General features: G+C 38.5%; 1 protein-coding gene across 2 annotated transcripts in view; it reads right to left on the bottom strand.

The window, feature by feature from the left end:
- Nucleotides 1-208: 208 nt before the first annotated feature.
- Nucleotides 209-13,910, bottom strand: part of LOC100791683 (acyl-protein thioesterase 2) — a 36,844-nt gene continuing 23,142 nt past the window's right edge. For both annotated transcript variants that reach the window (XM_006582015.4, XM_003527105.5), the window contains exons 10-11: nucleotides 840-933; nucleotides 209-539 (exon numbers count right to left, since the gene is read on the bottom strand). In XM_006582015.4, coding sequence (XP_006582078.1) covers nucleotides 452-539; nucleotides 840-933 — 182 coding nt within the window. In that variant the 3' untranslated portion in view covers nucleotides 209-451. The remainder of the gene's footprint in view (nucleotides 540-839; nucleotides 934-13,910) is intronic.

Genomic DNA, 13,910 nt, shown 5'->3' with positions numbered 1-13,910 from the left:
CTAGTCAACCCAACGGATCAGTTCTTCCCAGTCTCACCAACCAGTCAGTCAAATTCGGTTTCAAAAACAATGGCAATTATACAAAATGAAACCATGTACAACCATGGTAATTAGTTTCACTTGAGAAGCTCACTCAAAGAAGATCAGCGCTCCAAGCTATATCCAACACTAAATAAGATCATTTAACAAAATGAAAACCCAACTAGCATGGTAGAATTCTCTCCAGCATAATATATTAGCAGCATATTCCATCACCATGCTTTAAGAACCACCGTGTTTTGTTTCAATAACAGTACTTTGTCATGAAGATGCCCTCAAACTCGAGTGTTTACAAAATGCGTAGCGGATATATTATGCATATCATCAACAGAAATCTAAGCAAATCTGCAATAACATAAAATTACAATGGACCAAAAACGAAAAGAATTATTTTTCACATTTTGCTTGCTAACTAAGCAATGTTCCCCTCAAGGCCCAATTTTGATGTTAGCCAAGCACAAACCTCATCCATCTCTTCTGGAATGGTGTAGTGTCCAAGCCTGTTTATGTGTAGATTCAAAGGAAAAGTCCAAATAGAATTTAAATGAGAGTAATGGTCATGCATTGGCACTGTAAAATACTTTTACACTGTCGCTCAATCACACTTTACTGTTAATATGACTTTTAAAATAATTATCATAAAAGTCAACAAACTTATCATATATTGTGGGTTGTGATTGAATGACAATGTAAAACTTTTTATACTCTAGTGTATAATCTTTTTCCTCTTAAAATATACGGGATAAGGAGGACTTTTTAAAAACTAGATCAAAACATGAAAAGGTATTTTCGGTTATTACCCGTTATAAGCTTTAAAAGTTACATCCTGAAATCCAGTTGAACTTAAGCACTTTGATGATTTCTCACCAAACTTATAAGGAACAACATCGTCAACTGAAAGTATATAAATGCAAATGTTATTCAGTCCACAATTCAAAGTTAAATTACCAATAGCCATAATGTTGGCGAAAATGAGCTTAAATCGAGCAATTAGCACATTATACAACAAAACTGTGGATTATTTGCTACTAAATGTATGGAAATCTGTATACAATCTAGATGAACAGATTTAAACATTAAACAATGGTAATTATCAACGAAACATATAGTTTAAATAATAAATAAGGGTCGTCCATCTGGGTATACCTTAATCAAATAAAGGAATGCATTTAGAACATCAAAGAAATAGCAAATCACCAACTTAGGTCACCTACTTCTCAGCCCTTGAATGATTTAGGTTTTAACACCTTGAAGCTTCTAGAGAAGTGGAGTAGAAGTGTTTGTTTAAAATATAATAATCTTAAGTTGTGCTTAGAAAAGATTGTTATTAGAATAATTTAGTCCAAATGTTGTTGTTTCAGTAAAAAATAAAGCAAAACCAAAGTGCCAACTCTGCTAGAAGCCAAGATCATATTTTATGTATATCCCTCATACAACTGGCTACATCTCAATTGGTAAATGTCATAAAACTTGCATGGTTCTTCTCTCAATGTACACTACGTGTACATCTAAGTCAGACACATAGGATCAGTTACTCTTGTTGTAAGTAATTCAGATTGTTATTGTTAGTTAGTGGTCAAATCAGTTTCTGTTAGTTAGTGGGCCTATAGGTTTGTTAGAGTCCAAACTGTTAGTGTGACAGTTGGTGTTAGTTGGATACTTGTAAAATATAGAGTGCAATATCAATTTGATTGTTTTTTCCTTTTATTCTCTGTTCTTCTTCTCTAAAACATTGTATTGTGAGATAGAGTGTTCTTGCACTAACAGTGGTATCATGAGCTTTGTTCGAATTCTTGGAGTGAGAGTTCTGGGAAAATATGGCTTCTGCAAGTGGAAATCTTACAATCTCCCAATCTGTTCTAACCAACAAGAACTATGATAGGTGGTGTGCCTAGATGAGACTTATCTTTCGATTTCAAGAAGTCACTGAAATAGTGAGAGATGGGCTCCAAGAATTGGAGAAAAAATCATCTGATGCACAAAGAACAGCCCATCGCGATGCGGAGAAGAGAGATGACAAAGCCTTGTTCATCATTCATCAATGTGTAGATATAGATAATTTTGAGAAGATTGTCTCAACCAATACAGCAAAGGAGGCATGGGACATTCTTGAGAAAGCACATGGTGGTGCTGATAAATTGAAGAAGGTGAAGTTGCAAACATTAAGGAGGCAGTATGAGCTACTGCAAATGAATGAGGCTGAAAGTGTTGTTGAGTACTTCACAAAGTTGTTGACCATTACAAACCAGATAAAAACTATTGGTGAAATACAAGTGAAAGAACTGCAAGGTTCTCTTGAAGAACAAGAAATGAGAATGAATGAAAGATCCAATATTGAGCAAGCCTTAAAGGCACAAACTTCCAGAAAGAACGATGGAGGTAGTAGCAAGAACAAGAAGGGGAAAGGAAAATGGATGAGCAACAAGTGGCAGAACACCGGTGCAGAACAAAGGAGTGCAACAGATCAGAATCACAATGAAAGTAAAAACAACAAGAATGGAAGTCATGACAAGTATTGCAAGAAGAAATTCAACAAGGGAATTCAGTGTTACAATTGTCAGAAGTGAGGACATTTTGCTGATGAGCGTAGAAACAAACAAGTGCAAGATAAAGAAGATGAGACACAACTTGCATATGATGATGATTCTGATTCAGAACATGTCTTGCTGATGGTAACAACAAAATCTGAAGGTGATCCTTCTGATCATTGGTATCTGGACACAGGCTGTTCAAATCGCATGCCAGGAAGAAAGGAATGGTTCATTGATGTCAATAAAAGGTGAAAAGCAAGGTGAAGTTTGATGACAATTCAGTAGTTACTGTTGAAGGAGTTGGCAAAGTGATGGTTAAAAGGAAGGATGAAGTGAAGACTTGCATTACAAATGTTCTTTATGTTAGAAAATTGAAGAACAATCTGTTGAGTCTTGGGCAATTAGCAGAAAAGGGATATTCTATGAGTCTAGAGCAGAACGCAATGAGGGTGAATGATGTTAATAGAAAGCTGATCCTGAAGTTCCTTTGTCAAAGAATAGGACTTTCAAGTACTTGAGAAAGAGTGCATTGCTGCCACCTTGAATGAAGTGCACTGGTTGTGGCATTACAGATTTGGACACCTGAATTTCAGAAGTTTGAACCTACTACAAAGCAAGAAAATGGTACAAGGTCTTCCACAAATAATGGAACCACAACAGATATGTGAAGACAGTTGTGTGAGCAAGAAGACCATAAATACATTCAAATCCAAAGTCCCTCTCAGATCAAGGGACAAATTAGAAGTGATATATTCAGATGTATTAGAGTATATGTTTGTATAACTGTGAAAACAGTTTTTAAGGGCACCCCACTGGTGTTAGACTGTTAGATTCTATTAACAGAATCTCCCTCTTTATGGTTATTTCTGTGTGCTTACTTCAGAGGTTCAGAGGTCTATATATACCTCTTTGTAACTAACATTATAACTAACTTTTTAGAATGAAATGATATCAGTTTTTCTCTCTAAAAATTTCTCTCTCACTCTCTCTCACTCTATCAAATATGGTATCTAGAGCCAATTTTTCGTAGTGTTCTTACCTTCTCAAGTTCCAGATCCTTTCATCTCAACCCATGGCTTCTGCATCTCCGAGTTTCATCTCTCAATCCTTTCCAAATTCCATCGCCGAGAAGCTCGATGATTCAAACTATCTCCATTGGTGACAGCATGTCGAACCGGTTATCAAATCACATAAACTGCAATGATTTGTTGTAAATCCAGTTGTTCCGCCTCGCTATCTCACGAAAGATGCTCGCATAGTTGATCGTGTGAATCCTAAGTATGCAGCATGGGAAGTTCAAGACCAAATGCTCCTTGTTTGGCTCCAATCCACTCTCTCGAAGTCAGTTCTATCGACTGTCCTTGGATCGAACCATTCCTACCAAGTTTCGGAAAAGATTCACTGAAGTCTCGTGCATGCCAACTGTGAACTGCGATGCACACAGTTTCGCTTAAAGGTAAATCCATTGATGAATATCTGCGTAAGATCAAAGGTTATGTTGATGAGCTCGCTGGTGTTGGAGTTCCGATTCGCCATGAAGAATATGTTGACGCTCTACTTGAAGGACTCTCTTTCGATTAGGTGCCTGTGATCTCAGTTATTGAGAGCAAGAAGCGTACTCCGTCCATCGCCGAGATTGAGGCCTTGCTTTTACGACCATGAAACTCGCCTTGTTCGCTACAATAAAGAAACTCAGGCACTAAGTTCTCCGTCCTTGAATTACACTCAAGGCTATTAACACTCCAATTCATACAAGTCCAGTGATTTTGGTGGCTCTAGGGGAGCGTATGGACGTGGCAGTGGTAGTCGTGGCAGTTTTCCTGATCGTGGTGCTAGACATAGTGATGGTGGCTCCGGAAGAGGTTGAGGTGGTGGCCGATTTGCCAATTTTCAGTGTCAAATTTGCCTTAAATATGGCCACACTGCAAATGTTTGTCGCTTCCAGTCTGATATGAGTTTTCAACTTCATGAATCATTGACTTTCTTTGATCTAGCCACACTTCAACCAATTCCTTACTCCTCTAGTTTTGCCAGAACCTCCAATACTTGGATTAATCCCAATTCCAAGCCTGTCGTTCCAGCATCAAATCAACCCAGTGCTATGCTTACCAATTCCTCCTCTCATGGAAATGGTCATGCTAGCTCCACCTGGATTCCAGACTCTGCTGTTAGCTTCCATGTGACTGGTGAATCACAGAATATCAGGCAGTTCACTCACTTTGGTGGACTGATCAGATTTTCATAGGAAATGGTAAAGGTTTAAGTATCTCTGGTGCTGGTTCCTCTTCATTTGTGTCCCCTAATGACTCTCACATCACCTTTAAACTTCACAAATTATTGCATGTTCCTTCGATATCAAAAAATTTGTTGAGTGAGTCAGTTTGCTAAAGATAACTCTGTTTTCTTTGAATTTCACCCTCACTTATGTCTTGCTAAATCTTAGGAGACCAATAAAGTCCTTCAGGGAGTTGTTGGTACTGATGGTCTTTACTCTTTTTGTAATCTCAAGCTGCAAGACAATTCTTCCCTGTTGTTGTCTACTTCAACTTCAGATAATTGCTTGTCTAATACAGCTCCTGCTGCCAATAAAAATTCTAATGTAGCTTCCAATTCTGTAATTTCATCTCCTAGCAATGTTAGTCTTTGGCATGCTAGGTTAGGTCATCCTAATAGTTATGTCATGAAGCTAGTCTTCAATCATTGTAATATTCCTTCATCTAATAAAAAAATTTCAGACTTTTGCTGCTCCAGCTGTATGGGAAAGTCTCACAGATTGACATCTCAAAATTCTACTTCTGTATACTCTCCTTTGGAGCTTATCTTCAGAGATTTGTGGGGACCCTCATTTGACTTCATATGTTGGTTTTAAATACTATGTGTCCTTTATTGACGTTTTTTCCAAATACACTTGGATATTTCCTATTAAATCTAAAGCTGAAACTCTATCTGTTTTTCAAGCTTTTAAACCAATGGTTGAACTGCAACTTAACACTAAAATCAAAAGTGTACAATCTGATTTGGGGGGGGAGGGGGGGGGGGGGGGGGGGGGGGGGGTTTAAAAAAAAACAATTTCTTCTCTCCTAACCTCCCATGGCATTTCTCACAGACTCATCTGTCTCCACACTCATCATCAAAATGGTGTGGTTGAAAGAAAACATAGACATATAGTTGACTTGGCCATTTGTTACATCATGCATCTTTACTTATAGTTTTGGGACTATGCTTTTACTATTGCTGTTTATTTAATTAATAGATTTCCCACTGCTTCCCTCAACTTTGCTATTCCTTTTGTTACTTTTTTCGATGACTCTGATTTTCAATTTCTTAAAACATTTGGTTGTGCCTGCTTTCCTTTGTTGAGGCCTTATCATACACAAAAACTTAACTTTCGTTCCCAAGAGTGTCTGTTTTTGGGATATTCCTCCTCTCACAAATGCTATAAATGTCTGTCTTCAACTGGCAGAATTTACATTTCCAAAAATGTCTTGTTTAATGAATTGAGGTTTCCTTACTCTAACTTATTTCCCTCCTCCTCTAATTCAATAAAGAATCTTGATTCCTACTTGTCTTAATCCTAACCTGTCTCCACCATTTGTGGTTCCTACACCTCAATCTTTTCAACTGTCTCCTTCCCATTCCCCTTCTACACCTTGTATTCCCCCTGACTTTTCTCCTATTCTAGTCAACCCTCCTACAGTCTCCCTTCCTATCTCTCATCAACCCTCTTCCTCTGAGTCTACTTCTGTACACCCTCAAACATCAATGTCCACCACCCTTAGTGAACCTTTTTCTGAGTCTGTTCCAGCACCTACTTACATCCCTGTTAACACTCATCCTATGCAAACAAGGTCCAAGTCTGGAATTCACAATCCTAGACTGCATCCTTCCTTATTTCTTGCTCATTCTGAACCCAAAACAGTTACACAAGCCCTGAAAAATTCAGATTGGTTTGCTGCCATGCAACAAGAGTATGATGCTCTGCTGAAAAACAGAACTTGGGACTTAGTTCCCCTACCTTCTAATAGACAGGCTAGTGGGTGTAAGTGGGTTTTCAGAGTAAAGGAAAATGATGATGGTTCCATCAACAAGTTCAAAGCAAGGTTGGTAGCTAAGGGTTTTCACCAAGTTCATGGTTTTGACTTTCATGAGACATTTTCTCCTGTGGTCAAGTCTGTCACCATTTGTATTGTTCTCACTCTTACTCTTACACATGGGTGAGAGTTATTTTAGCTTGATGTGAACAATGCTTTTCTAAATAGGTTTCTTGAGGAGTCAGTATTTATGACACACCCTCCTGGCTTTGAGGTTGAAGATAGGTCCCTAGTTTGCAAGTTTAACAAGACCCTCTATGGCTTGAAACAACCCCAAGGCAATGGTTTGATAGGCTGAAATCTACTCTACTTCAGTTTGGTTTTGTGGGAAGCAAATGTGGCTCTTCTCTGCTCACCTACAGGAATCAGGTGCATATTGTCTATCTATTAGTCCATGTGGATGATATCATCATCACAGGTAGCTCTACTTCTCTTATTCAGCAACTCACCACCAAACTGCACACTGCCTTCTCTCTTAAGCAACTTGGTCATTTGGATTATTTTTTGGGCCTAGAGATCAAGTACCTATAATAACTCTATACTGATGACTCAGAGCAAATATATTTGTGATTTACTCCACAAAACTCACATGGCTGAAGCTCATTCTATTTCCTCCCCTATGGTGTCTAATTGCAAGCTATCTAGGCATGGTGTTGATGTATTTCATGATCAAACTCTATACAGATCAATGGCAGGTGCCCTACAATATGCTACTCTAACTAGACCTGAAATCAGCTTTGTAGTCAATAAAGTTTGTCAATTTATGGCTACACCTCTAGACTCTCATTGGAAAGTGGTTAAAAGGATCTTAAGGTATCTCAAAGGTACTTTGTTTCATGGGTTACTTCTTCAGCCTGCTTCTATTACAAAGCCCTTGGCTCTTTGTGCGTTTTATAGTGCTGATTAGGCATCTGACGTGGATGATAGGCGTTCCACCTCAGGGGCCGCCATCTTTCTTGGCCCGAACTTAATATCTTGGTGGTCTCGCAAACAGAAAGTCACAGCCAGGTCCAGCACTGAAGTTGAGTATTGTAGTTTGGCTCAAACTTCTACTGAGTTGACATGGATTCATGCTCTACTAACAGAATTGCAAGTTCCCTTCACTACTCTTGTTCTTTATGGTGACAACCAGAGTGCTGTATCCATTGCTCACAATACTATGTTCCACAATCATACGAATCATATGGAAATTGATGTCTTCTTCGTTAGAGAAAAAGTTTTGGCCAAGCAGCTTTCAATTTTGCATATCCCAGCTCTAGATCAGTGGGCAAATGTGCTGATTAAGCCTCTTTCTTCAGCAAGATTTGAAGTTCTCAGGGGAAAACTCAATGTGAAGAGTTTTTCCTTTGAAAACTCTTCCCCTTGAGTTTGAGGGGTAGGTATTAGAGTATATGTTTGTATAACTGTGAAAACAGTTTCTAATGGCTGTTAGTTTTTGCTAACAGCACCCCACTAGTGTTAGGCTGTTAGATTCTATTAACAGAATCTCCCTCCTTATGGTTGTTTCTGTTTGCTTAGTTCAGAGGTTTAGAGGTCTATATATACCTCTTTGTAACTAACTTTTTAGAATGAAATGATATCAGTTTTTCTCTCTAAAATGTCTCTCTCACTCTCACTATCAAATAAGATGTGTGTGGACCCTTTGAGATCCAGTCTCTTGGAGGTAACAGGTACTTCGTATCCTTCATTGATGAACATACAAGGATGATGTAGATTTATCTATTAAAAAGAAAGAGTGAAGTGTTGTTTGTTTTTAAGAAGTCTAAATTGATGTGTGAAAAACAAAGTGGAAAGGTAATTAAGGTGATAAGGACAGATGTGGAGCTGAATATACTTCACATGACTTTCAAAAATAATTGTGATGAAGGGATGCTTCATGAAGTACCTACTCCTTATACACCCCAACACAATGGGGTGGCTGAAAGAAGGAACAGAACTATCATGAACATGGTGAGAAGCATGTTAAAAGGCAGGAAATTGCCTAAGTATTTTTGGGGAGAAGCTGTGTCAATAACTTGCTTTATTCTGACTAGAATTCCTACAAGAAGGTTGCAAGAGATAACTCCAGACAAAGCTTGGTCAAGAAGAAAACCAAATGTTTCTCATCTCAAGATCTTTGGCTCCTTAAGCTATAAGCATGTTCCAGAACAAGTGGGGAAGAAACTGGATGATAGAAGTGATCCAATGATCTTCATTGGGTATCATCCTACTGGAGCCTACAAACTATATGATCCAAAAGGCAAGAAAATAGTAATAAGCATATATGTGATAGTAGATGAGTCAAAGTGGTGGAATAGGGATGAGTGCAGTCCCGAAGCTTGTGTGGAAATGAGATTACTTGAGGACCAGATTACTGAACCAGAATTATCAGAAACCATTCAACCTAGAAGACCTCAAAGAAATAGGCAACAACCTCGGAGGTTGAATGATTGTGAGATACTGCCTGACAACCTTGTGATAGAAGAAGGAGTATGGTCCATCTAGCTTTGTTCATAGATGCAGAACCTATGACCATTGAGGAGACAATTAAAGATGAGAAGTGGTTGAATGCTAGGAAAGAAGAGCTAAATTCAATTGAGAGGAATCACACTTGGCAACAAGTTCCATTGCCTCAACATAAAGTACTATTGCAGTAAAATGGGTTTACAAGATTAAAAGGATGTCTGATGGAACTATTGCCAAGTACAAGGCAAGGTTAGTAGCAAAGGGGTTTCTACAAAAGGAGGGAGTGGACTTTCAGGAAGTATTTGCACCAGTGGTCAGGTTAGAAACAATTAGGCCAGTGACATCAATTGCTAGCTTCAAAGGGTGGTCTTTCCACCAATTAGATGTCAAATTTTCCTTCCTGAATGGGCCATTGGATGAAGAGGTCTATGCCAACCAGCCACCTGTTTATGAAGTAAATGGAGAAGATGAGAAGGTTTATAGACTTAAGAAAGCCTCGTATGGGTTTAAGCAAGCTCCAAGAACATGGAATAAGAGAATTGATTTCTTTCTAATGCAACAAGGCTTTCTAAAGTATACAAGTGAATATAGAGTCTATACTCGAGCATCACAACCTACTGATCTATTGATTGTGTGCTTGTATGTTGATGACCTGTTAATAACAAGAAGCAATGAAGGAGAGATCAATGAATTCAAAGGGTGTATATGGGTGAATTTGAAATATCTGATTTAGCGGAGCTTACCTATTTTTTGGGAACAGAATTCATTCCAACAAGTAAAGGAGTTTTCATGCACCAGAAAAAATATGCAACAGATATTCTGAAAAGATTCAACATGTTAGATTGTAATCCAACATTAACTCCTGTTGAAACTGGTACAAGACTGGTTAAAGAAGGAGATGAAGATCTTGTGAACTCAACTCAGTATAGGCAACTGGTTGGATCATTAAGATATTTGTGTACTACCAAACCAGATTTGGCTTATGCAGTTGGCTTGATAAGCAGGTTTATGGAGAAGCCAAGAGCATCTCATCAAGTAGTTGGAAAACGGATATTGAGATATATAAAAGGAACACTTGACTTTGGCTTGTTATTTCCAAATGATTTCCAATGTAGAAGTGTGGAGATTGTTGGCTATACAGATTCTAATTGGTGTGGAGATAAAAATGATCGAAAGAGTACGGGTGAATATGTTTTCATGTGTGGAAATGGATCAATCTCATGGAGTTCAAAGAAGCAAGATGTAGTTGTTTTATCCTCTTTTGAAGTTGAATATATAGCTGCATCATTTGGAGCATGCCAAGTTGCATGGTTGGAAACTCTATTGAAAGAAATGAAACTGAAAGTAGCTATACCTTTGAAGATGAGGACTGACAACAAATCCGTAATTCATTTGGCAAAGCATCCAGTTGCTCATGGAAGAAGTAAGCACATTTAGATTCGATTTCATTTCTTGAGGGATCAAGTAAACAAGGGAAACTTGGAGCTGGAATATTGCAGCACTGAAGATCAGATCGCAGATATATTCACCAAGCCATTAAAGGCTAATAGGTTTCACAGCTTGAGACAAATTGGGTGTTCTATCCTTAAGCAAATATGAATTAAGGGGTGTGTTGTAAGTAATTCAAATTGCTATTGTTAGTTAGTGGTCAAGTCAGTTTCTGTTATATTAGTTAATGAGCCTATAGGTTTGTTAGAGCCCAAACTGTTAGTGTGACAGTTGGTGTTAGTTGGACTTGGGTCAAGTTTATAAAAGTTATTATGTGTATACTTGTAAAATATAGAGTGCATAGAGTACAATATCAATTTGATTGCTTTTTCCTTTTCTTCTCTAAAACATTATATTGTGAGTGTGTGTGATATAGAGTGTTCTTGCACTAAAATCTATTAGGACCTGTTTGGATACGAGTCACAAGTGCTTTTGAGAGCTTTTCTACTGGAAATATAGAGCTCTTTTAGTAAAGAAGCTCTCAAAAGCACTTTTAACCTTGTATCCAAACAGCTCTCAATAAGCTTTATTTACTCTACAAGACGGTTACTTCCCTTTGGAACAACCATTTTGACATCATCAAAAATCACCGGCTGTTTCTTTTTTTTTTTTTTCAGCAAAGATATATATATATATATATATGAAAGGGTAAGGCTGCGTACAATATCCCTCCCCCATACCTTCGCATAGCGAAGAGCCTCTGGGCAATGGGGTACGAAGTTTTATATATATATATATATGAAAGTACCAAAGGTACTAAATTACATATTAGGAAATGTCCAGTCAATTGGTTCCAAATCAGACTTGAAGCAGTTTAGATAAAAATCAAAAGCTAGTTACATATTAGTCTATAGGCTACTGAGATCCTATATTTATTGCCCTCTCCTGATTACAAAGCCTTCTCTAAGGTTACTTGTCCATTGATTAAAATGGATTACAAAATCTTTCTCCATATTTTTGAGCCATGTCCAAAGTAAGAATATTGCATCATCCATCAATTTGTTTCCATTGAAGGTTTCATTGGAGAAAACTATCTTGTTCCTGTGCTACCAAATAGTCCATGTCAGAGCCATCTATCAGCACTTCCATCTGTTACTCAATATTCTAACATCCTGCCCATGGACATGTTGAAGGAAGTGTTGCCTCGGGTTTTGTGGGAAAGCCCCTACAATGTTTACCCAGGACAAAGATTCCCACCATAGAGGGAGGGTTTTACTTCATTGGAAGAATAGATGGGTTGCATCTTGGTCGTTGTTCCTGCAGAATGGACATAACACATCATTCATCTGTACATGTCTCCTTCGCAGATTTATTTGTTGGTAGTTAATCTCTGATTAACCTTCAACTAACCTTCAACCAAAGAAGGATATTTTGTTTGGAATCTTTAGTTTCCATAATTCCTCAAACACTCCGTCCTGGTTCTCATTCATGGATTCCCCCATCAGCAGGTTGTAAGCACTTTGTGCTGAGTATTGGCCAGTTGGGTCTGCTTTCCACACCCAATCGTCTCTTATATGTGGCTAGACTAGATTGCCAACAATGTCTCTTTGGAAATTAGCAGCCATGTAGATCTCACTGTCAAACAATGGTCTCCTCCATATGAAATTCCACTCCCATCCTGTGTCCGTGTAAGTTCCCATTTGCTGGATAAGCTGATTTTGCTGACTGGAGATGAGATACAACCTGTGGTATTTTGCTATTAGTGGAGCCTCATCAGCAATCCAGCTGTCCTCCCAAAATCTGATCCTATCTCCACACCCTACCTTCCACACTATTCCATTTTGAAAGGCATTTCCTTGCTGCGATTGATGAAGAACCAGTTTTAGGTCCTGCCACCATAAAAATTCATTGCAGCCTCTTGTCATTGCCTCCATGCTCCTCCAGCCACCATATTTTGACTCCAATACCCTGGCCCATAATTCTCCTTGATGTTGAAATAAGTTCCATCTCCATCTGCCAAGCAATGCTAGGTTGAAGGTCCTGATGTCTTTGAGGCCTAAGCCCCCTTTTTCCTTTGGGAGACATACTGAATCCCACTTAATCAACGCAATCTTCTTTTGGTCAACTCCACCACCCCATAAGAATTGACGTTGTATACTCACCAACTTGTCCACCACTCTGTTAGGAACCCTGAAAAATGAAAAGAAATAGATATAAGGGTCACTCTCCCCCCAAAAGAGATGTGTCTTTGCTTCCATTTTGCTAACTTTCTCTCACAATTGTGAATGATAGGATCTCACAACTCACAACGCCTTGGATTTGCCCCAATTGGTATACCCAAGTAGATGAATGGTATGTGCAACAAGCTATAGTTCATGTAATTTGCAGCATCCCTCTGTCATTGATCCGACATTCCAATTGCCTCAAAACAGCTTTTTGCAAAATTAATTTTGAAGCCTGAGACAAGCTCAAAGGTCCTCAAAATGGCTTTGATTGCCTTGACATTTTTCATTGATGTCTCACCAAAAAATATTGTGTCGTCAGCATATTGTAAAATGCTGATTTTCACATTGTTTGTACCCACTGAGAATCCTCTGAATAGATTCTTGTCCACTGCCTGTCTCATCAATCCATTTAAAGCTTCAGCAACAATGTTAAACAAAAGAGGCGCTAGTGGATCCCCCTATCTGAGTCCTCTTTGTGGGATGAACTCATCCGAGGGGCTTCCATTGACCAATACTGAAATAGAGGCTGATCTTAGGCATCCCTCAATTCACTGGATCCACTTGGAGCAGAAACCTATCCTCCTCAACATGTATATCAAGAAATCCCATGAGACTGAATCATATGTCTTTTCGTAGTCTACTTTGAACACCATGCATGGCTTTTGACTCCTTTTAGCTTCGTCAACCACCTCATTGGCTATAGTCACACTATGCAGCAGATGTCTACCCTGTATAAAAGCAGATTGCCTTTCATCTATTATGGATGGCAGCACCTTCTTCAATCTGTTAGCTAACAGCTTAGCCACAATCTTGTACATACACCCTATTAGCGAAATAGGTTTGAATTCATTGAGGTTTTGTGGATCAGCTACCTTAGGGATTAAGGCTATAAAAGATGCATTGCAGCCCTTAGGAAAAATTCCATTGACATAAAATTCGTCCAAGAACCGGATAACATCAGGTTTGACTACTTGCCAGAATTCCTTAATAAACTTAAAATTCAGTCCATCTAGACCAGGACATTTGTCATTCCCACAATCCCCTACAGCCTTCTTTATTTCTTCCTCATGGAGGCGTCCCAGTAGAATTTCATTTTGTCGCTGTCCAATAGTCTGGAAACTAATCCCATCCAGTTATGGTCTACATTGCTC

Source organism: Glycine max, chromosome 6 (genome assembly GCF_000004515.6).
Source record: "Glycine max cultivar Williams 82 chromosome 6, Glycine_max_v4.0, whole genome shotgun sequence".
In the NCBI taxonomy this organism is placed as follows: domain Eukaryota; kingdom Viridiplantae; phylum Streptophyta; class Magnoliopsida; order Fabales; family Fabaceae; genus Glycine; species Glycine max.
This window is presented reverse-complemented; position numbering and strand designations above follow the sequence as displayed.